The 24,204-nt window shown below is 42.4% G+C and overlaps 1 protein-coding gene across 9 annotated transcripts in view; it reads left to right on the forward strand.

Annotated features, from left to right (window-relative positions):
- The window catches only part of LOC121640143, a 26,440-nt gene extending 4,741 nt beyond the window's left edge, over nt 1-21,699 (forward strand). For 5 of the 9 annotated variants that reach the window (XM_041985816.1, XM_041985814.1, XM_041985815.1 and 2 more), the window contains exons 2-7: nt 16,864-17,593; nt 17,827-17,868; nt 19,689-19,736; nt 20,345-20,404; nt 20,608-20,721; nt 21,026-21,366. In XM_041985816.1, the coding sequence (XP_041841750.1) occupies nt 16,864-17,593; nt 17,827-17,868; nt 19,689-19,736; nt 20,345-20,404; nt 20,608-20,721; nt 21,026-21,243 (1,212 nt within the window). In that variant the 3' untranslated portion in view covers nt 21,244-21,366. Of the gene's footprint in view, nt 1-9,283; nt 9,401-9,569; nt 9,687-9,844; nt 9,968-15,615; nt 17,594-17,826; nt 17,869-19,688; nt 19,737-20,344; nt 20,405-20,607; nt 20,722-21,025; nt 21,367-21,488 lie in introns of those variants that run through there. The other 4 variants (XM_041985810.1, XM_041985809.1, XM_041985811.1 and 1 more) reach the window with 4 other exon arrangements.
- The last annotated feature ends 2,505 nt before the right edge of the window (nt 21,700-24,204 follow it).

Consider the following 24,204-nt stretch of genomic DNA (forward strand, 5'->3'; position numbering starts at 1 on the left):
AAAAGACACCCTTTTGTCTTTCCAAGTTGATATCCACACTGCCTGTGCTGTGGAAGGACTCCCACTGTCCAGATGTGAGTGTAATGTTATCTGGTTGTTCTGCTAGTGATGAATGTGATTAATTGATTGTGTGAATATAGGGCTCTAACTATTGAACTGGTTTGTTGATTTGTTATCATATTAGCCCTAATCTGGATCCAGTATTTACAGAATTTGGATAAGGAACTTAAATACGAGTGCACTCGGGTTGGGAAAATTACTCATCGCTCATTTCTTATGAGGAAAGTAGTTTTTTTCTAACTATATCTCCTTTATGTGAACCTCAACACTTGTAAACAAGTGACTTTTCATTTCATTTCTGTCATGTTTATGTTGTACATGGTAATACAAGGTACCTGTTAACCATTTTGTGCTTCAGGTGTGTTTCTTAATTATTGCAAAAGACCTCTACCTCTCAGTTGAGTCGAGAACCTTCCAAACAGGGCCAAAGTTAAGTCAGTCTCCCAGTATACATCATTCACATTATTAACAGTAAATTATTATTATATCAGGAGACAAGTGGCTACATAAAATTTTTGGCGAGCCAGCCAGGAGGTGGAGGATTTGTTTGCAATATTTGAGGACATCAGGAATAAGAGGAAAATGGACATAATCCAGAAGCACAGCATCAAAATCCCAAATTGTTGCATTAGTTAGTGGGTAACTGGGGAAGACCAGGATGAGGAAGTTGTAGATTTCCTGAAGCAGTATGGATCTATTAATAGAATCCTATCAGTAGATGAATGATACTTCAGAGTTTTTCATGATTCCATTCATAGAGTATAACACAGGGATTTCTGTTGAGGCTCTAGGCATCACACTTGCCTTACAAGCCACGTGGCTAAGAGTGGTGAGGCTACCTACCATGTACAATCATTAGCCAGTGTTTATACACAGACCAAAGGGAACACTACCACCAAGACATACCTTAATGAGTTGAAAGAGCTTGCTAAACTTACTGGGAGGGATTATGCTGAGGTCCTTAGAGACATGATATGACCCACATCAGTGATTCTATCTCTGACATGACTCCTTCTGGACATAAGGTGGATGATCCAGTTCCCCTAACTCCTGAGGTAGTTGTTGGGGACGCCTTAGCCCAGTTTAATACAGACCAGCCTCAAAGTGAAATTGGTGGACATCAGGGCAGACAGATCAGTGCCCTCAGCTCAGAGGTGCAACTACCTGACATTCCTTCAAGGACCGTGCTTGACTTTACACCTCCCGAAGTGCAACGAGTTGTCGTTGAACATATAGTGAAAAAGGGATGAAAGTGCATTGCATACACAGACACCACTAAGACTTCGTGCATTCTCGGGGAAAATTCCCAGACCCGCACAAGAAACAGACTTTGACACTTGGCGCTCTAATGTTGAGCTGATTCTGACTGATCCCCACTGTATCAGATGTGCAGCGCTCCAGAGTGATTCTTGAGAGCCTTTGCCTCCTGCGGCTGATATCGTGAAACACTTGAGCCCCCCCAGCTTGCCAGTTGCATATTTGGAGTTGTTAGACTCTGCTTTTGGAACTGTTCAAGATGGTGATGAGCTCTATGCCAATTCTTGGGTACCTTTCAAGATGCTGGTGAGAAGCCATCTGCATACCTGCAGCGTTTGCAAGGTAGGTTTAAACCTAGCTCTTAAAAGAGGTGGAGTTTCAAGTAATGATGTTGACAAACATCTTCTCACTCAGTTTTGCAGAGGATGCTGGGATAATTCCCTCCTTGCTGAACTCCAGTTAAAACAAAAAAAAAGCAAAACCCACCATCATTTGCTGAACTGCTTTTACTGCTGCGCACTGAGGAAGATCGGCATACAGCCAAAGCTTTGCACATGAAACAGTATTTGGGCAACTCCAAGCAGAAAGGCCACCGTTAATGCACAGACTGTAACAGCTGTGATGAGGAAAAAGGTGCATGTGCCTCACTCAATGCACTTACACAGCAACTGAGTAAGCAAGTTGCAGAGCTTCAGAGCCAGTTGGCTGTGCTAACCGTGAAACAACAGAAAAGAGAGACACCCAACTCAAAGAAAGCTCCCAGTAGCAAACCCTTTACCAACCAGAGTCGTCCCAAACTGACCAAAGACCTTGGGCAGCAGACACAAAAAAGTCAAACTTCTAGACCAAACCTTGGTACTGCTTCCGATGTGTGAGGATGGGCACATCAAACCTAACTGCGATCAAGACCCAGATCCCATTTTAGTTGCAGAGAAACGTAAGCTGTTAAAAGAAAGACAGCAGAAATGGGACATTGAAAATCCCACAGCTGCTGCCACCCAGTTAAACTAGAAATGGTCTCTATTGAGGGGCAAATGGAGACTACAGCTGAACAAGAATGTCCCAGGAAGAAAAAATATGACCAGCATGCTAACCTTGGACGGTCACAGTTAAATAAATCTGCATGCAAACTTCCGAAAGGTTTAGTAGGATCTAAATGTACAGCCACGGCCAAAGTAGCCGGTATGGAATGTAACTGTTTACTGGATACAGGTTCACAAGTAACCACAATTCCAGAGTCATTTTACAGACAAAACCTCTCTGGACAAGATATAAAACCCCTTCATGACCTGTTGGAGGTTGAAGGTGCGGCAGGTCAGCCTGTTCCTTATCTAGGTTATCTAGAGGTGTTGATCACCTTTCCCAAGGATTTCCTTGGAACTGACATTGACATACTTACCCTTGCACTTATCGTTCCTGATGTACACCCAGGTGTCCAGTCACCTGTGTTAATAGGAACAAATACACTTGACACTTTGTATGAAAAGTATTTGGAAATTAAGACTCCAAATCACTTACCTTTCCCCTATGGCTATAGGGCAGTGCTCAACACACTTGAACTGAGACACAAGCAGAGCAAGGATGGCAACATTGGCTTAGTCAGAATGCTTGGAAGCATTCCTGCTGTGGTTTCCGCAGGACAGACTGTTGTTCTGGAGGGTTCGGCTAACCTAATTAGCCCATGCACAGATAAATGGGCTATTGTGGGGCATCCTTCCCAGTCATCATTGCCTGGTGGCCTTTGTGTAACAAGTTGCCTCATTACTCTTCCAGCAAGCACGCACCAAAAGATACCTGTCGTGATAAGAAATGAATCTGATCAAAACATCACAATCTCACCCAATTGTGTTGTTGCTGAGCTTGAGGCGCTCAATAGCATCTTGCAACAACACAATGTGACTGCCACGGTCAATGCTGAAAGCCATGCAACATCAGGCTTGAGGTTTAACTTTGGAGACTCTCCTATTGCTACAGAGTGGAAAGAGCGCATCTCTAAAAAACTAAATGAGATACCTGAGGTTTTTGCTCACCATGATTTGGATTTTGGGTGCACTGACAAGGTGAAGCATCACATTAAACTCAATGATGAAGCTCCCTTCAAACATCGTGCAAGACCCATACATCCTCAGGACATTGAGGCTGTGAGGAGACACCTGCAAGAGTTGCTTGACACTGGTGTTATAAGGGAATCAGAATCTCCCTTTTCCTCTCCCATTGTTGTTGTGAGAAAGCGCAACAATGATGTTCGCTTGTGTATCGACTATCGCAAGCTTAATTTGCAAACGGTAAAGGATGCGTATGCTCTTCCAAAACTCGAAGATACCTTTTCAGCACTGACAGGATCTAAGTGGTTCTCAGTTCTCGACCTTAAGTCAGGCTATTACCAGATTGAGGTTGAAGAGGCTGACAAACCAAAGACGGCCTTTGTCACCCCATTAGGTTTCTGGGAGTTCAATCGTATGCCGCAGGGCATAACGAACGCACCCAGTACCTTCCAGAGACTAATGGAGAAATGTTTAGGTGATATGAACTTGAAGGAGGTTCTCGTCTTTTTGGATGACTTGATCATTTTCTCCAAGTCTCTGGAAGAGCATGAGAGTAGGCTTATGCGTGTGCTCAACCGCCTTAAGGAGTATGGCTTGAAGTTATCTCCTGAGAAGTGCAGGTTTTTTCAGACAAATGTCCGCTATCTTGGGCACATAGTTTCTGAACATGGTGTTAAAACAGACCCAGAAAAGACGGAGGCTTTAAAGACCTGGCCAATTCCCAAAACTTTAAAAGAACTGCGAGCATTTCTAGGCTTCTCAGGCTACTATCGCCGCTTCATTAAGGATTATGCAGCCATTGTTAGGCCGCTAAATAACCTGACTCGGGGATATCCTCCAAATCGCAAAGGTTCAAAGGTTTCAGGGAAACAAGAACAGTACCATGATCCTAAGCAACCTTTTGAGAGCCGCTGGACACCTGAGTGCCAAAATGCCTTTGAGATGGTTATTGAGAAACTTACCACTGCACCTGTTCTTGGTTTTGCAGACCCACAGCAGCCTTACATCCTGCACACAGATGCCAGTACAACTGGCTTGGGAGCAGCATTATACCAGGAACAAGAAGGCAAACTCAGAGCCATTGCTTTTGCCAGTCGAGGTCTGTCAAGAAGCGAATCACGGTATCCAGCCCACAAACTGGAGTTTCTTGCGCTCAAGTGGTCAGTAACGGAGAAATTTCATGATTACCTTTATGGTAGTCAGTTTACTGTTGTCACCGACAGTAACCCTCTGACCTATATACTTACCACTGCGAAGTTAGATGCAACTGGGTATAGATGGCTGGCGGCTTTATCTAACTTCTCATTCAAACTCCAGTTTCGTGCAGGCAAACAAAATCTGGATGCCGATGGCCTCTCTAGACGACCCCATGCAGAACTCACTGACGATATTCTGGCAAAGAAAGAGCAAGAGCGCATAAATCTGTTTGTGAGACGACACCTGACTGATGATGAAACTGCAGAAGTGGTTGACCAAGATGCTGTCTATGCAATTTGTCAGAACCACCTTATTAAGGTCCAGGATGACGCTTGTTCCAGTGACTGTAGTATTGCTCTAGTTGAGTCGCTTACAGTCTCTTCCAGTGTCATTCCAGATGGTTATGCTGAAGAGGATCAGCAGGGTTTGCCAGTCATCCCTATCCTTTCTCACTCTGAACTGAAAGAGAAGCAGAGAGCTGATCCTTCTATTAGAGAAGTGATTGCACAGATGGAACTTGGAGAAAAACCACCGCCCACTGTGCGAAAAGAACTGCCAGAGCTCCCTCTGCTCTTAAGGGAGTGGAACAGATTGGAGCTACGTGATGAGGTATTGTACAGGAGGATTCATGATACCAACCTTGTCACTTACCAGTTAGTCCTACCTGAAGAGCTTCGAGCATCAGTTTTGCAGAGTTTGCACGATGACATGGGACATATGGGGATCGATAGGACTTTAGATCTGGTCAGAACAAGGTTCTATTGGCCTCGAATGTCCGTCGACATTGAGCGCAAGGTGAAGACTTGCGACCGCTGTGTGCGCAGAAAAAGTCTCTCTGAAAAAGCAGCCCCCCTGGTGAATATAAAATCTACACGACCACTAGAGTTAGTATGTATGGATTTTCTTACTATTGAACCTGACAGCAGTAACACAAAGGACATCCTTGTGTTAACGGATCATTTTACTAAGTTTGCCATTGCCGTTCCCACAAGCAACCAGAAGGCAAAAACTGTTGCCAGATGTCTGTGGGATAACTTTATTGTGAACTTTGGTATACCTGAAAAGTTACACAGTGACCAAGGTCCTGATTTTGAGTCCAGACTCATCAAGGAGCTCTGTGAGGTTTCAGGTATCCAGAAAATCAGGACCACCCCGTATCACCCTCGGGGTAACCCTGTGGAGAGATTTAACCGAACACTGTTAAGCATGTTGGGAACTTTGGAAAACAAACAGAAATCAAATTGGAAAGAGTTTGTAAGACCTTTAGTACATGCGTATAACTGTACTCGAAGTGAAGTCACGGGGTTCACTCCTTATGAGTTGATGTTTGGGCGTAAACCCAGACTACCAGTTGACCTTGCTTATGGATTGCCTCTCCGGGAAAATCAGCAAAAGACACATTCCCAGTATGTGCAAAACCTCAGGGCCCGGCTTGCAGAGAGCTATGAATTAGCCTCTCGGAATGCCCAGAAGGTGGCTGAAAGAAATAAGACCAGATTTGACAAAAAAGTGACCAATTCTACTCTTGAAGTAGGGGATAGAGTTTTAGTGAGAAGTGTGCGACTACGGGGTAAGCATAAACTTGCAGATAAGTGGGAAGCAGATATCCACATTGTGGTAAAGTGCTTTGGAACGCTCCCAGTTTATACTGTGCGACCTGAGACCAAGCAAGGTCCCGTGCGGACTTTACATCGCGATCTCTTGTTACCTTGCAGTTTTCTCCCTGTTACAGCAGCAGGAGAGCCTCCTCAGCCCAAATCTGTACAACGGCCGCGGACGCGGCAAACACTGGGTGATACTGAGAATGAAGCTGTCTGTTCCAGTGATTGGGAGGATGAACTTCCCATCTACCACCCGGAGCCTTTGTGTCATACCACCACCAGGTTCTCTGTTGTATATGACCTCCCAAACACCAGAGAAGGGGAAATTGAGACCGATGAGGCTTGTCCTCAGAGTTCAGATCCTTTACTTGGACCCACTGCTGACTATCCGCTGATTGAGGAACCTTATTCACCTGAAGTCTCAGACACTGAAAGGGTGGATGTGGTTACTCCTGATCCTGCAGGGGAATCGACTGAAATAACCACTGCAGAGAATGAGGTTCTTGACAGTCAGTTTTCCCCAGAGATGTTTCCTGATAGAGACAGTGCACCAGACATATCAGAAACCCCCTCTAAAGCTTTTCTTGATGAACCGTGTCCCTCCCTGGACATAATTCAGGAACAAGAGAGCGATTCAGCCCCAAGTGAAGAGTCAGAAAACCTTAAATGTCACAGTGATGAAAGTACTGATGTAAACACAGCAGATGTGCTACTGGACAGTCAGCCTGATTTTGTCAGAAACCAGGAACCTGAAACTGTGCTCAGACGATCACAGAGGCACAGAGAGAAACCAAAAAGGTTTCATTATCCTCAAATAGGCAACCCTTTAATTTCCATTGTACAAGCTCTTTTCCAAGAGTTATCAGTGGCTTATACGGATGCTTTAAATGGGTATGACCCAGACTTACTTCCCAACCAAACATTCCCTGTTGTGACTGCACAGCCTGGTAGTACATGCAACGGGACGTGCATGGATTCAGGAGGGGAGGGTGTAACCCAGGTGATAAAGGGTTGAAGTGAAAATGTGCCTCAGCCAATCAGAGCAGAGCTTGCTGCTTGCTCAGCCGTGCTTTACCCAATCAGAGCACTTGTAGGACTGTGAGCAGTCTCTGCTGAGAAACAACGGACAGACGATGGTGACACGCTGCTTGTGTGAGCTGGTATGCTGAGCTGATCGAGCTTTCTGAACGGCGTTCATGAGAGTTAAACTCCCGAATTGGCCAGGTTTTTGGGTTTGAGTTGAAGCATCGATGGCGAGCCAACCCAGATGAGACTGCCTGATCCTCGCACCTGTTGAAGGATTGGTCTTGAGAAGCTGCTTGCATCCTCCACCATACAAGGATATCCTCACTTTCCTCAAGGTTATGGTGGTAGGATAAGAACACCACAAACTATCAGCCAGAACCCACCATAACGTGAACTCACAACACGTGCACAGCGTTCACCTTAAGACTGACTTGTTGTTATTTTATTTGACTTGACTATTGACCCCAAAAGACACCCTTTTGTCTTTCCCAAGTTGATATCCACACTGCCTGTGCTGTGGAAGGACTCAAACTGTCCAGATGTGAGTGTAATGTTATCTGGTTGTTCTGCTAGTGATGAATGTGATTAATTGATTGTGTGAATATAGGGCTCTAACTATTGAACTGGTTTGTTTGATTTGTTATCATATTAGCCCTAATCTGGATCCAGTATTTACAGAATTTGGATAAGGAACTTAAATACGAGTGCACTCGGGTTGGGAAAATTACTCATCGCTCATTTCTTATGAGGAAAGTAGTTTTTTTCTAACTATATCTCCTTTATGTGAACCTCAACACTTGTAAACAAGTGACTTTTCATTTCATTTCTGTCATGTTTATGTTGTACATGGTAATACAAGGTACCTGTTAACCATTTTGTGCTTCAGGTGTGTTTCTTAATTATTGCAAAAGACCTCTACCTCTCAGTTGAGTCGAGAACCTTCCAAACAGGGCCCAAAGTTAAGTCAGTCTCCCAGTATACATCATTCACATTATTAACAGTAAATTATTATTATATCAGGAGACAAGTGCTACACAATGATGGCTGAATACTTCCTGATTTGCTTCATTATTATGAAGGTATCTCTAACATGGTGGACGGTATACACCTGTAAGTTGCTGTGACCCAGCCTAAACCCTGCATGAAACTTTGTAAAATGTCCTGATTTCAATATTAAATTGGAAAGTTGTCGTTAGTTATGTACAGTCAACCCAGAGGTCTTCAAGGGGGTCTGTAAACCTCATGGTTCTGCAGAGTACTGCAGGGGGTTGCTTAAAGGAATTTTTAACTAAATAAAATACATATAAATGTGAATAAGTATTGCAGTGTATAGACAAATGGAGGTGGAAGGTGTTATCTTTTAGTCAGACATGCACATTTTCAGCAACATACAGGAGCTATCTCAAGCTGTTATTTTAAATGTTCATGCATGTACATTCCCACATGTGTGCTGTAATTCTGACCATCTAACTAACCCTCATCATAATACAAATGGAATTCAGCTCTATTAACTAAGAATGTGCCCCCTGTAGTGTCTCTGGGTATCCCAAGGAGTACATGTACCCCAATATGAGAAAAACTGCTCTAGTTGACGGCCAGCTTACTTTTATTTTAATTTATACTTGCATGCATATTTCTTCTCGATTAGATTTAATTCTTAATGATTTTACATCATAGTTGCTGCAACTGGGATCACTAAACCTTAATGTATTCCAATGATGGCTGAATACGTCCTGATTTGCTTCATTATTATGAAGGTATCTCTAACATGGTGGACGGTATACACCTGTAAGTTGCTGTGACCCAGCCTAAACCTGCATGAAACTTTGTAAAATTTCCTGATTTCAATATTAAATTGGAAAGTTGTCGTTCATTATCTATTTAAATTGATATTTTCTGTAAAGTTATGTTTTTGAATTAGACATGTGTTCCTTTCTTCATTTTAACATCCATTGTGGTTCAATAAAACAAATATGTTTAAAATCATAAAATCAATCCACCTGTACACTACTGAGATTGTTAAATATTTCAGATACAAAAGTGCTTTTTTAATTGCCTTGCTGGTAAGGATTTTTTCACTTTTGTGTTTATATTTAGGTTTTCCAAGGGCTTTCCCTTGTTGACTATCCAGAAAGTGATGAATCGGAAGACGGTTCTACAAATCTCAATTCTTTGGCATACTGTGACAAGGTTGTTCGAAAGAAGAGAAGAATGGTAAACATTTTATCCCTCATACATTTTAATGCTGTTCTAATATGATATTAATGATGTGTGTTTTCTTTGTATTTTTTTTATATAATCTGTTTCCTATTTGCTTTAACGAGGAGTCCACAGAAAGTTTTAGTTTTAATTTAATTTTAGCTTGACATAATGCTTCTTGCAGAGCCATTGTGTACGACCTTCTCCTCAATCCCCCTACAATTCAAATGAAAGTGTAGTGGAAGATAGTGATGACAATAATGACTACGTTCCAAAGCTCAGAAGAACCAAAAGCATTCTGGTATGCGCCTCACACCTGAAAGCAGGGTTAAAACATTATTTACCAGCCAATCGGATTAACTCTCTCCTCAAATCTTTTTCGATATTTTTTATATTTTCCTCTAATCTAAAATGTGGCTGAATGGAACAACTAAACCTCAATCTAATTACTCTTTTCAGATGGATGGAGTGCCAGATTTTTCTGATGCTCTCTATGATTCAAATGATGACAACACAGAGGGTCCTTCTACGTCAAAATCTGAAATGGTATCACAAAGGCAAAGAAGAGCATGTTTCAATCCTGTAAGCTTCCTTTTCTCTACTGATTCTAATAAATCATGTTAATTTTTTGGTATTTAGCAATGTAAGGAAAATATTAGTCTTTTAGACTAGTTTTTAGATTGCTTATCTTTCAATCCTTTTATTGTTACCGGAGGGAAATTGGTTTTGCATTCTCAACAGACATACATTACAAATAATCCAAAGTAAAATCAGAACAAATGGCATTAGTCAAAAAATTGATTCTCACAATCCAGTAACGATAACAAAAAAAAAGAAAAATAAATATAATCTCGACTTGAACAAAAATCAAGACCAACTAGGTCACCTTAGTGGCTATTACCATTTTAGTAGGTGAACAGCAGTAGGGACAAAACAACACCTTAAAGACCCACTCTGGTGAAAATCATGTTTTTCATGTTGTCCATGTGGCATTTATCTGATGCAAGAGGGCATATCTTGTGAAAAATGGGCTTTTCTGAGTATTTCTGCATTTAAATTATTCTGAACCAGTGGCGGACAGAAAAAGGCAAACTCAGACAGACCCTCATTTACGCATCATAAACCCACAGGGCGGGGCTACAAGCTCCTATCTTGCCCTCTCCGTCCACTCTGACTGAGGACAAAGAGATCGCAGATTACACGTTATGTGCAGGTTAGCGGGTTTAGATAAAAGCTAATCACATTAGCTTATGGTTAAGATGGCGCCGTCCTAGTGGCAGCCTGTTGCAGTAGTTCCACGCAGTTGTGTTAGTTTATTGTTTTTTATTGCGTTCTTCGTGCGTTTTAATTCTTTATTTTTACACTGTTCTGCGCATCATCACCACGCACAACAGTGAGATGCTTTTCATACGGATTGCACATTTCTATTCTTTTTAATTGCACTTGGATCTCTCCGGATCACTGGGAGCTATGCCTGCTACATCTCCACCGGCATTATTTACACGCGCGACCAGCTGATGGCCCTGGGACACCCGGCTCTCTCGGCTGGAGAGAGGCCCTACATACCCGAGGAGCTTAAGAGGAGATGGCGAGGCTGCAGAGCGGGGCTTAAACGGAGGATTAAGAAAAGAAAGTTTAAGCCCTACATCCCTGCAGTCATCACTGGTAACGTTAGATCACTGGCAAATAAAGTGGATGAACTGGAAGCGCTCGTCAGGACATAGAGGGAGTACCGAGAGTCCAGTATTATGTGTTTCACAGAGACGTGGCTGTACGACCAGATACCGGACTCTAACATCACCATCCCCGGCTTCCAGACAGTCCGAGCCGACAGAGACACCACCGCGACCGGCAAAAAGAAAGGAGGAGGCCTGGCCGTGTTCGTAAACAACAGATGGTGTCACCCCGGTCATGTCTCCATTAAAGAGCAGCTCTGCATCCCGGACATCGAGCTCGTCGCCGTCGGACTTCGCCCATATTATTTGCCGAGGGAATTTACCAGTGTTATCGCCATAACTGTTTATATTCCACCGTCTGGTAACGCAGAAGCAGCGTGTGACGTCATCCACTCTGTAACTGCGGGACTACAGACTAAACAACCTGGGGCCTTCATCGTCATCACAGGTGATTTTAACCATGTGTCTCTCTCATCCACTCTTCCAACCTTCCACCAGTTTGTTACATGCACCACCTGTGAAAATAAGACTTTGGATCTGCTGTATGCAAATGTTGAGGATGCATACAGCTCCACTGCACTGCCACCATTGGGCAGGTCAGACCACAACCTAGTCCTGCTCTCACCATCATATAAGCCTGTTGTTCAACAGCACCCAGTCACAGTGAGGACAGTGAGGAAATGGTCTCCTGCGGCCATGGAAACACTGCGTGGAGCGCTGGAGGCCACGGACTGGGATGCGCTGTATGAGCTACATGGTGAGGACATTGATGGCCTGACGGACTGTGTCTCTGATTACATTGGGTTCTGCATTGAAAACACCATCCCCACAAAAGAGGTTCGCTGCTACCCTAACAACAAACCGTGGGTTACCAGCAACCTGAAGATCCTTCTTAATGAGAAGAAGAGAGCCTTTAGATCGGGGGATCTTGCTGAACTCAAGCGTGTACAAAGGGAACTAAAACACAGCATAAGGGAGAGCAGGGACAACTACAGGAGGAAACTTGAACGCAAACTGGGGGACAACAACACCAGGGACGTCTGGAGGGGGATGAGAGAGATCACAGGCTTTCAGAGGAGAGGTGGGGGTGCAGCCGAGGGGGACAAGCTACGTGCCAACGAGTTGAACATGTTTTTCAATAGGTTCAACTCAAACCCCCCCTCCACTGGCAGGCCCTCTTCTGCATCTCAATCTCAACACAACAACTCCCCACCTCCCCCCACCAACACCACCACCACCACCTACTGGGACCCGTTCTCATCTCCTGCCCCCAGGACTTCCTCACAGCCCCCACAGCTCTTCCCCACCTCCGGCTGCAGACACCTCTTAGCACCTCTGTTGTCACCTCCACCACCCAGCCCACTGCTTACATCCACCTCAGAACCTGCTATACCCCCTACCCCCCAGTCTGGACTCCACATCACATCCAGCCAGGTGAAGAGAGAACTGGAGAGACTCAGACAGAGGAAAGCCGCTGGACCGGACGGACTCAGCCCTTATGTGCTGAAAGCATGTTCCGGTCAGCTCTGTGGAGTTCTCCAGCACCTCTTCAACATGAGCCTACGCCTTCAGAGAGTGCCAGTGCTCTGGAAAACATCGTGCCTGGTCCCAGTGCCCAAAAAAGGATGTCCTACTGCACTGGAGGACTACAGGCCAGTAGCACTGACCTCTCACACCATGAAGGTCATGGAGAGACTGGTTCTGGCGCACCTCAGGCCACTGGTGAGCCAATCACAAGACCCCCTCCAGTTTGCATATCAGCCCCATGTTGGGGTTGATGATGCAATCATCTACTTGCTGCAGAGGGCCTACTCCTCCCTGGATAGACCTGACACATCAGTCCGCATCATGTTCTTCGACTTCTCCAGCGCCTTTAACACCATTCAGCCTGGACTGCTGAAGGCCAAACTGCTGGACATGTGGGTGAGTGCTCCCCTCGTCGCCTGGGTAGACGACTATCTGACGGGCAGACCGCAGTTTGTGAGGTTACAGAGCTGTGTGTCTGATCGTCTGATCAGTAACATTGGGGCCCCCCAGGGAACTGTGCTGTCTCCCTTCCTCTTCACCACATACACATCAGACTTTAAGTACTGCACTGAATCGTGTCATCTGCAGAAATTCTCTGATGACACGGCCATTGTGGGATGTGTGGAGGGGGGGAGGGAGGCGGAGTACAGGGACCTGGTGGACCGCTTTGTGAGGTGGTGTGGGGAGAACCATCTACTGCTGAACGTGGCGAAGACGAGAGAGATGGTGGTGGACTTTAGGAGGAAAAAGCCTCTGCCCTCTCCTGTCTGCATCAATGGGACAGATGTGGACTCAGTGGACTCATACAAATATTTAGGCGTCACACTTAACAATAAGCTGGACTGGTCCACCAACACAGACGCCATTTACAAGAAGGGGCAGAGCCGGCTTTACTTCTTAAGGAGGCTCAGGTCCTTTCACGTCTGCAATAAGATGCTGCAGATGTTTTATCAGTCTGTGGTGGCGAGCGCCATCTTCTTTGCTGCAGTGTCCTGGGGTGCGGGCATCAAGGCAAAGGACGCCAACAGACTGAGGAAACTGATCAGAAAGGCAGAGTCTGCTGTCGGCTCTAAACTTGTCACCCTGGAGGAGGTGGTGGAGGAGAGAATGCTGGCAAAACTGCTGGCAATCAGGGACAACCCCTCCCACCCCCTCCATAACACACTGGACAAGCTAAAGAGCAGTTTTAGCAGCAGACTGATCCAACCCCGCTGCTCTAAGGAACGGTACAGGAGATCGTTCCTTCCTGCTGCAATAAGACTCCATAACTCATCTACCTCTGCCAGAGACACGATCACACAACTGGACTAAGTCAACCACTGAACTTACTGCAACCTATAGTTGTCGCTCTGATATACAATTATATAATATTTGTATCCTTTGCACATCATTCAACATTCTGTATTATCTTTGCACTTCCTTTATTTACATAGTCATATTTACATATCAATATCGGATAGCTATTTTCATTATTACTTCATCTTGCCACTGCACTTTATCTGCCAATTCACTCTTGTATTCGTATTTTTTTTTCTCTAATTTATTCCACTTTGGATTTTTTATGTTATTACTGGACTACTGTAACAACGCAATTTCCCTTCGGGGATAAATAAAGTTGTCTGTCTGTCTGTCTGTCTGTCTGTCTGTCTTTCATTATTTACCGAAAAACTTTGCTGTGAGAGAGCAATGGATTAGGTCATCACAATATAACAAACCACACGTTGGTTTGCAGTCAACACTTCAGGAAGATGCTTTACCAACTGGCAGCAGAAAAAAATGGGCTTCACCAGCAAATCCAAATTACAGCTGGATGCTGTGCCTTCTATCAAGACACCATCAAATGGAGATCCTGTATTTATCAATAAGTTAATTTTCTATAAGATGCACAATCCAACCAAGTCTGTCTGTTAACATTTGCTAACATTACAAGTTGTGTTTCTTGCTCAGTTTTACTCAGCAGCAAGACACACAAACAACCCTTTTCAGTCAACTGGCTATCAATGTAGCACGAATGAACAACTCGTCCCACTATATATCTTGTCCGTGCAGGTTACTGGTCGGTTCTCTCATCAGGAGAATACAGAAACAAAATAACTTTTCAGCGTTCATTTTGCGTTTTCTCTCTCTCTCTCTCTCTCTCTCTCTCTCTCACTCTTGTAGACAAAAATAAAGTTGGAGATCACACCCCCATTTTGGTGTGGAAACTTTTTTATTCCTGTCTTTCCCATGTTTTCCTATAAATCTCTGGAATTATGATACAGGAAAAAAAACTAAAAAATTTCTGACATGGGGAGACAGCCCCTGCTGAGCAGCACTGCTCTCCGTCCACAACTCTGAGGCGAATTTACTAATGAGCTACTTGTTCTCTGCAGAATCAGTCCTGGGCCAAAAACTTCAAAGACCACTGAGAACATTTTAAATAGTTCCAAATAAGCATTGGAGTGGGTCTTTAAGTCTCTTTGTCCTCCCTACAGGGGCCCTGAAATGACAGCTGAAAGGTAGAAAGACAAACTCTCTGGAGAGCGTGGTTCAGGCAGTTCAATATGGAATCAGCCTTTCTCACATTATTCTTAAAGATGTACAAAAGGCCCTGCCAGCAGCTTCCACTAAACTACCCAAACAGTTCTTTATTGGAAAGATTTAAGCTCCCAAACCAAACAATGATACAAAAAGATAAGACTGATTCAGTGCTTAAATGTTTTTTGTTGGAAAACTTGTCCCTGAACTTTGGAGCTGGTATTCTTTATTGCTGGTAGTAGTAGTAGAAGTAGTATTGGTGGTATTACACAATTCTTTGTTTCAATATTCTGTATGGCAGGCATAGCATAAGTGTTATTGACTCTGAAAACGCAACACTGTAGAAACATTAATCCTCTGAAGTTTGCACAATTAAGCTGTAAATCCATTAATGAGCTCCAGCTTTCTGAATTTCACTTAACATACTTGCCAGTGAATATAATTTCAGGATGCAGTAGACAATTTAAATTATAGTCAAGTTGTAATACTTTCTTTCTTTGTTTTCAAAAGCTTCAGCCCGATCTCATAGGATCAGACGACAGTGGAAGTAGCGGAGAGGAGTATATTCCAAATCCCAGGGAGGAAAGCATGGACAGTGATGTCAGCTTGGAGTGTCCTCTGGAAAGTAAGCAAAAGAAAATTAAATCTCCTAAGAGTAGAAGCAAGACTTCTAGCCATAGCCAATGTGAAGATAGGAGGAAAAGCTTGGAAACAAGTCAGGATTCCACACAAAGACTTGATGCCAATGAAGGTGAAATGGCACCACTTGAAGAGCCATCCATCTATGTAAATCCAGTTTTGAAAAAGGAAGATGGTTCAAGATGCTATAACAAGAAACATCATTGTTTGTATTGCAACCAAGTTGTTCAAAAAATGTCAAGACATTTGCAACGTAAGCACATGGATAAGGTTGATGTTGCCAAAGCTTTCAGTTTACCAAAAAACTCAAAGGTAAGGCGAGCACAGTTGGATTATATCAGAAACAAAGGGAACTTTGAACACAACATTGAAGTTATGGAAAGCCACCAGGGCAAACTCACCCCATTTAAACAACCAAATAAAAGGACCGATGGACAAATATTTTCACATTGTGTATATTGCTATGGACTCTTCACGAAGAAAGTTATGTGGCGACATTTTCAAACCTGTAAATTCAAGCCTCAAAACAAGCTGTCTAAACCAGGTAAATCAAGAGTCCAAGCTTTGTGTGCTTTTGCTGAACCTGTTCCATCTGGATTCAGTGACGCATACTGGAGGTTCTTGAGTTGCATGAACCAAGACAAGATTGCAGTTGCAATTAAGGAAGACCCCTGCATTCTTGAGTATGGTTACAGGTTGTTCAGCAAGAATGAGAGGGTCATCAGCCAACACCAGTACATTCGACAAAAGTTGAGAGAACTTGGCAGACTGCTACTGGAAGCAAAAAAGGTTGCACCTGTGAAGTCTGTCAAGAATCTTATAAAACCTGAAAACTACAGTCATGTTGTCACTACTGTAAAACGTCTGACCGGATTCAACCATGAAACTGGTAGATATCAATGCCCATCTCTTGCCCGTAAAGTTGGACACAGCTTGCATTCCTTGGCCATGTTCGTTAAATCTGAAGGACTGAAGATCAAAGACAAACAAACTGTACAAAATGCAGACGAATTTGCACAGTTATATCAAGAAAGTTGGAAATTTGACATTGCGAGCCAAGCACTAACTCAACTTGACCAGACCAAGTGGAACTGTCCTCAAGTCTTACCCTTCACACAGGATGTCCAGATTCTTCATTGCTACTTGTCAGAGAAACAGCAGCATCACATTAATATGTTGAAAGAAGAGCCTTCACCCAGTAACTGGAAAGATCTTGCAAAAGTTACCCTGGCACAAGTCATCCTTTTTAACCGCAGAAGAGCTGGAGAGGTGTCCAAAATGCCTTTGACGTTCTATTTATCAAAGGACACTTCTGAAACGCATGAGGACGTTAACTTGGCCCTCACAGCTCTTGAACAAAAGCTCTGCCAACATTTTGTACGGATGACAATCGTTGGAAAAAGAGGAAGAAAAGTCCCGGTTCTCATCACTCCGCTCATGAAGCAATCACTGGATGCCTTAACTGAAAAACGAGAAGAATGTGGCGTGTTAAAGGACAACGGATACTTGTTTGCGCTTCCACATTCTGCTTACTACCTGAGGGGATCAGACTGCTTAAGACAGTTTGTAAAAGAATGTAATGGCATTAAAAATCCCCAAGCCCTCACATCAACAAAACTGAGAAAACATATTGCTACTTTGTCCACCGTTCTAAATCTCAAGAATACAGAACTTGACCAACTGGCAGATTTCCTTGGACACAACATTGAAGTGCACAGAAAGCATTATCGGCTTCCAGAAGGTACCCTACAGCTTGCCAAAATAAGTAAAGTTCTCCTGGCCATGGAGCAGGGACGACTGGGAGAATATAAAGGCAAGAGTCTAGATGAAATTCATCTTGACGTAAACGGTAATAAATTCTTAAGTTCTTTTAGATCTCTAAAATTGTCATATTATTGGTGCTTGTCATTTTATTAGTTCTGCTTTTCAACAGAATAGTGTTTACCATAACTTGTTACAAAATTGGGAATATTTACTGTATATTTGACGACATACTAAATATTGCTGTTTTTGTAGTACTTGAATAAACCCTCGATCATACCAGTTGAGATTTCCAACTCATTCTGTAAATTATCATTTTAGAGACTGTTGGTACAGATGGATGTTCCCAAGAGGACATGGAAGGTATGTGTTTATTATTTATTCATTTACAATTTTAACAGGATGAATGACCTTTTAAGTAGTTATGGATATTTCATTTAAAAAAAAAAAAACAACAAAATGCACATATAGATATTGTTTGGGCAGTTCAAGGTTTCTCATTAATTATTGACCACTTTTAGAATTAAAGTGGAAATGAAACAGTCAACCAAATTAACATTATTTACTAGATTGAGTCTTATTCCGTTCAATAAAAATATAACAAATGTGACCAATATAAACATAAAAGAAAAACATACTGCCGTTTTTATTTGTCGAAACAAGGGCGCCACCATCTTGCAGTACTGTTAGCTGCGACGTCACAGGGTTGGTTGGTGTCTCGGTCCTGATTAGTCCCCTTGTCAGTGTCAAAGTGAGAGAGAGTGAACAATGGAGACTGGTGAACCAAGGGAGGAGAGAAAACAGAAGGACTACTGTATTGCTCCTGGGTGTAAAAATGACTTTTTCAGAGTTCATGCTGAGGACGCAACAGTCTGTTTTCACAAATTTCGCTGAAAAGGCCCATAACCTCAAATAATTCCACATCATTTGTCATTTCATCTCTTAGCCAGAGGTCATTACAGCTGGTACAAACGTCCACAGAAACAGACTATTTCTTACTGTGACTTCCTATTTTCCACGGCAGTCAGTCATGTTATCCTAAATTCTGTGATCCTCTTCACCACCATCCTGCAGGTTGTATTCTTGTAATACATTTACCTTGTGGGATTCTTTTACTTGAATAAACGCCTTCAAATGCGTCTCCCTGCGTAGGGGGGGGGGGGGGGGGGAGTGCAACCATCACGAACCAACGTAATGCACAATAACCAGCTTTTGAGAAAATAGTTCTTTTCAGCACAGATAATGATCGCCAGTTGTCATTAATCTCTTCTGTGCTGCCAACCAGTGCAGCAGGACAATTCTCCATTTCAGTGGAACTTTGTGAAAATAGACTGATCTGGAAGCAAAGTGAGTCCGGTGCTGGAAGAGGTCACTGGATACTTAAACTTGGCAAAGAAGCACATCAGGGAGAGTACTAAATGCCCTTTTACATGTGGGATTCTCTAAACATGAGTTCAAAGCCCTCTTGATGTCTTTAATCAGCTGGTTTCTGGCCGCTCTGAGAACTGATAAAAGACCTGAATGCAGCATCCCTGGCTTTCAGCAGAGATCTGAATTTTGCATCCAGCCATATTTTTGGTTTAGATAGGTGATCACTGTTTTGGTAGCGGTTACAAATTCAATGAGTTTAGAGATGAAGCTGAGGACAGTAATATGAGAATTCCTCTTGGCAGCCTCTCTAGGAACCTGTCAATCAGTGCACTGGAAGTAGTCCTGCAGCACAGAGGCAGCTTCATGGGGCTGCACGGTGACAGTCCTCTGCTCTGGCTTGATCTGTTTCCGTCTTGGACGGTAGTCAGGGGTCAACATAAAGAAGATGTGGTTAAAGAAGCCAAGGTGGGGGCATGGGAACAGCTCTGTATGCTGTTTCTGTATGCAGTCTTAAGTGTTTAATTGTATTGGTAACATGAAATATGGTGAGACCTGTGTGTAGGAGGTTTGTCAGATCTATGTGAATTAAAGATCCCTGCAACCATGTAAAAACCTCTGGGTGCTTATTTAGGAGCACGGCGATATCATGTAGCTCCTTTAGCGCTTCGCTAGTGTTAGCAATGGGTGAAGCATAAGCCACCAAGACAAACACTGCCATGTAGCCATGAGGAAAAGTGAGTATATTGCAGTTTATATTGGTAGTCATGATCACACCAGTTTATTTTCAACTCATTGTGTCAATTATCCTATAGATATAGAATCTGATGGTGCAGATGGATGTTCCCAAGAAGACATGAAAGGTATGCTTTGATTTGTATTCATTTGCAATTTAACATGATGAATGACCTTTTCATTAGTTCTGAATACTTGGGGGAAAAAAAAAAAAAAAACGTGGATTTTGATTCATGGTTTCCTTACTTATTGACCACTTTAAGGATTAAACTATGAATGTTGAGAATAATTCCGATACATTTCCAAGGAAGCATCCATTTTGTTCTACTACATATTAACGTTTTTTTTCCTTTTAAATAAATTGTCTTTATTTTTTTTATTTGTTTCAACCCTGGTAAGCAATGGTAATTCAATTCACATTTGCTTAGCTTTTCATTGAGGGATAAAAGAATCTCAATTTATATAACCTCTAATACTTATATTTTTGTTACTGTAGCAACAACTTTGTTTCAACAAGGATTACATGGAATGACTACGTAACCTTTATTAAGTTTTATGGCATTACTCATCTTAATTATCAAAACCTCTTTTGTAGAAGTATGGAAACAATATGGATGACTAGGCTTAAATATCTAAATTTGTCTTAAATATTTCAGTTTATTTTTCAGAACAGTATTTATGAAGAGCAGTTAAGTACATTTGACTACAATCAACCTCTTAATGTTTTCTGTGCCAGGTGATTGTGTGCCCGGAGCAAAGGGGACAGCAGAGGGACATGTGAGATCCCAACAAGAAGGTACTATCACAGTGTGTGCCAAACGCCAGATAGTGAATAAAATGAACTGTATTGTTTTTTCTCATCTTTAACAGACCTACATTATTTTTAGAATTTATACCCCTTCTGACTTTGTTTTGCTATTGTGACAGCCAGCAAAGTTTGTCTTTACTTGTGGGATGAGTAAAGTATTTCTATTTTTGTTTAATCTTTTATGTATTCAGATACTGATATACCTGAAGCAGCGATGTCAGAAGGGGAGGTCAGCTCGACATCCCAGCTAGCCTGTACCCCCAGAGAAAGCAACCTAAACCAGAAGAGGGCAACTCAACAGAGAGGTCATCAATGTTTTGTTTTTTTTCCCCCTTTGATCAGAACTGCTCTTTATTAACTGTTCTTGAGCACCATCGCTAAATTAGGCACATGATAAGACACTTGGCTAAACTCTTAAGTTTGTTGTCTACTAAAATGCAAGTAATAGAGGGGCACATCAACATACCACCTAGTTCAGAGATATAGATAAATCTGGTTTTGCATATGTTTGGGACAGTCACTTCTGCAACACATGTGCAATCAGTCCAATCATTTAAAAAATCTGAATAAGGATTACTGTTCTGTAATGTGATGTTCTTCTTTCCTCAGGTAAACAAACCACTGTCAAAAGAAGCTGGACATCAGAAGAATGTGGTGCAGTACAAAAGCATTTGAGGAATTTCATTATAATGAATCAAGTTCCGGGTAAGAAAGACTGTGAACAGTGCATCAGTGCAGAACCTGAAGCCCTAAAAAATAGAGACTGGAGAGCTGTCAAGTTTTTCATCAAAAATCGCATAACGGCGATGAAAAGAAAAATGCTATGAGAAGCATTATTGGAAAAAGCGTAAAAAGAAATGGCTTTGTTCCACCACCTTAGTTGTTTTTTTTTCTTTTATAAAAACACTTTATTCCCTCTGATATTGGACACAGAAATTTAATTAGTTTTTTCTAAAGAAGTGTTCTGTTTTTTTTTTTCTTTTTTTTTTCTTTTTTATAACTAAATGCAATACAGATTGATTTTTGGGTGGGGCAGATGAAAGTTCTGAAACGAAAAACACGTTCATGTACTTCTGTATCATTTGCCAATGTTCTTCAAAAATACAGTGTTGGCTGAGTACAATTTCTGTCATTTCTGGTGTGTTTATTACAAAAGTAACACTGGGGGCCAAAAAGGGTGTGAACTGGGTGGTTGGTGGTGCAAGATCAAAGTAGTTTACTTTAGAATACAAATTCCTGATTCAAACTTGGTTTCTTTAACAAGGTAAAAGGATAAATGAAAAAGTGTCTATGTCAAATAAGAGTGGTCCCTGCTAAGATATTAAAAGTGGAACGTAAATGTGTATCAAGGTGGACCTCTTAAGTACAGAGTGTTAGAGATGGACCCCACAGTTGATGGAAAATCTGGCTTGTGTGAGGTGGACCTCACAAGTGCTTAATGTTAGAAATGGACCCCAGAAGTTACCACAAAACGGACATGGACAAAAAAGTGTTGAAAATGGCTGATTTAAAGTGATGTTTGGAATTGAGATTTTTTTTTTAGCCTTGCCTGATTTTTTTGAGAGGTCTACAACCACTGGAAAGGGGGGACCCCACAATTGTGTGTAAAACTTTTGGGCCTCGTGAGGGAGGAAAACAAGTATGTGTGTGTGTGTGTGTGTGTGTGTGTGTGTGTGTGTGTGTGAATGTGCTAGGAAGAGTGGGAATGTGCATGGACATAGGTGTGTATGTGTGAGTGGATGCACCTGTGGGGGGTGGAGCAGAGAGGGTCATCTAAGAAACACAACATACAAACAACCTGCCACGGAGCATTTGTTGTGTTTTTGTCGCCTCTTTCTTCTTCCTGCTTTCAATTCAATTCAATTCAATTCAAGTATTTATTGTCATTGTCACAAAATAACAACGAAATTACGTTTGGAGCATCCACATGTAGTTGATAAAGTGCAAAAAATTGGTAAGTGCTAGCCCAGTGTAATAAATAACCCCAATATAACCCGGGTGTAAACATTAGCACAGTTAGCACAGTATGACATCAGTACAGCATATTGGCAGCAGCAACAGGGCGATGATAAAGTGCATTGGAGAGCGGGGACATTCAGGCAGATACAGTACATGAAGATAGTGACATTATGCAGCAATGCAAAACCAGTTCAGTGCTATTGATCGGTGGGTGTGGTTATTGTCCATGGGAGGGTGGCAGAAAGGGGAGGGGGACAGTGTTCAGAAGTCTTACAGCTTGAGGGTACAGGCTGTTGGCCAGTCTGGATGTTCTGGCCTTTATGGCCCTGTACCTTCTCCCTGAGGGCAGCAGGTGGAAGAGGTGATGAGCTGGGTGGTACTGGTCCCGCAGGATGTTGCGCACTCTTCTCAGACAGCGAGTGGGGTAGATGGTGCTAATCTCTGGGAGAGCCATCCCGATGACCTTCCCCGCTGTTTTCACCACCTGCTGAAGTGCCTGCTGGTCAGCCTTAGTGCAGCTGGAGAACCACACTAAAAACCCATATGTCAGCACACTACTGATGGCACAGTTGTAAAAGTTCACCATCAGGCATCTGGGGATACGAGCGCTCCTCAGCTTCCTCAGGTAATAGAGGCGTTGTTGGGCTTTTCCCACAGCTGAGGCGATGTGAGTACCCCAGGACAGGTCCTCAGTCACTGTCACCCCCAGAAACTTAAAACTGCTCACCCTCTCCACCACGTCAGTGCCAATGAAGAGAGGTTGGTGGTTGTTTCGTCCTTTCTTTCGGAAATCCACGACTTTCCCTTTTTCTTTGATGTTTTATACTTTAACTATCAGTCTGTTTCACTGTGTTTGTGTGGAAGTTATCTTCAAGAGAGTGTGTGAGGAGAAGGAAACACAACAACTTTTTTTTTTTTCCCCTATAAGCAGTAGCATGTAAAACTGTTCAGGCATGAAATAACACACACACACACACACACACAGACATATATATATATATATATATATATATATATATATATATATATATATATAAAATACTGCCATGTGAGATTGACAAGGAAGTGGGCAAACATGGAAATGATCGTCTAAGTCCTGTCATTCCTGGTTGGCAAACATAGTAGTAATGTTCGAACTTAGAAGAAAGTAAAATGCTCAGGGTTTAATTTAATCTTGTTTTTGTGAGAATTGCTCTGGTTTTGTTATATATATATATATATATATTGTAAAAATGTAGAAATTTACTTTGTGGTCTCATTTCAGCTGGTTTGGTTGCAGCAGTGTCTGCAGTGTCTCACTGCACCTTCTCAAGTGCTGACTTTTTTAATGTTGTGTTTGGGTTCATAACTCCTTGTTATATGCATAAAAGGAACGTTCTAGTTATCTGGTGTTTACAGTATTTGCCACATGATCGGTTTACAGATTTTGACACCAAATATCTCATCTTTTTAGCCCCAAACCCCATAGTGGTCAGGTCAGATGCACAATCATTTAGTGATATTAGGAAGGTACAGTAATACAGATATCACAATTTAGCGTAAATATGACACGGGCAATCATGCTATGAGGCTGACGATAAGTAAAATTTTTAGAGACAGTTTTAATGTAATAAAACAACTTATTTACCTCCAATGCACCATGCAAACTGATTCAAATAACAGACAATAAAATACATGCTGACACTGTTAGTATCTGTTTTGGTTATTGCAGCAGAATTGGAGAAGACAAATTTTAAGCTGCAGAATATATATTATATATGTGTTAATTAACCTTTAAAACCCTGTTATATCCCCAGCTCCCCAGAGCCCTTTCACTTATATTGTCAGTT

The sequence above is a fragment of the Melanotaenia boesemani genome, chromosome 5, assembly GCF_017639745.1.
Source record: "Melanotaenia boesemani isolate fMelBoe1 chromosome 5, fMelBoe1.pri, whole genome shotgun sequence".
NCBI classification, from domain to species: Eukaryota; Metazoa; Chordata; class Actinopteri; order Atheriniformes; family Melanotaeniidae; genus Melanotaenia; species Melanotaenia boesemani.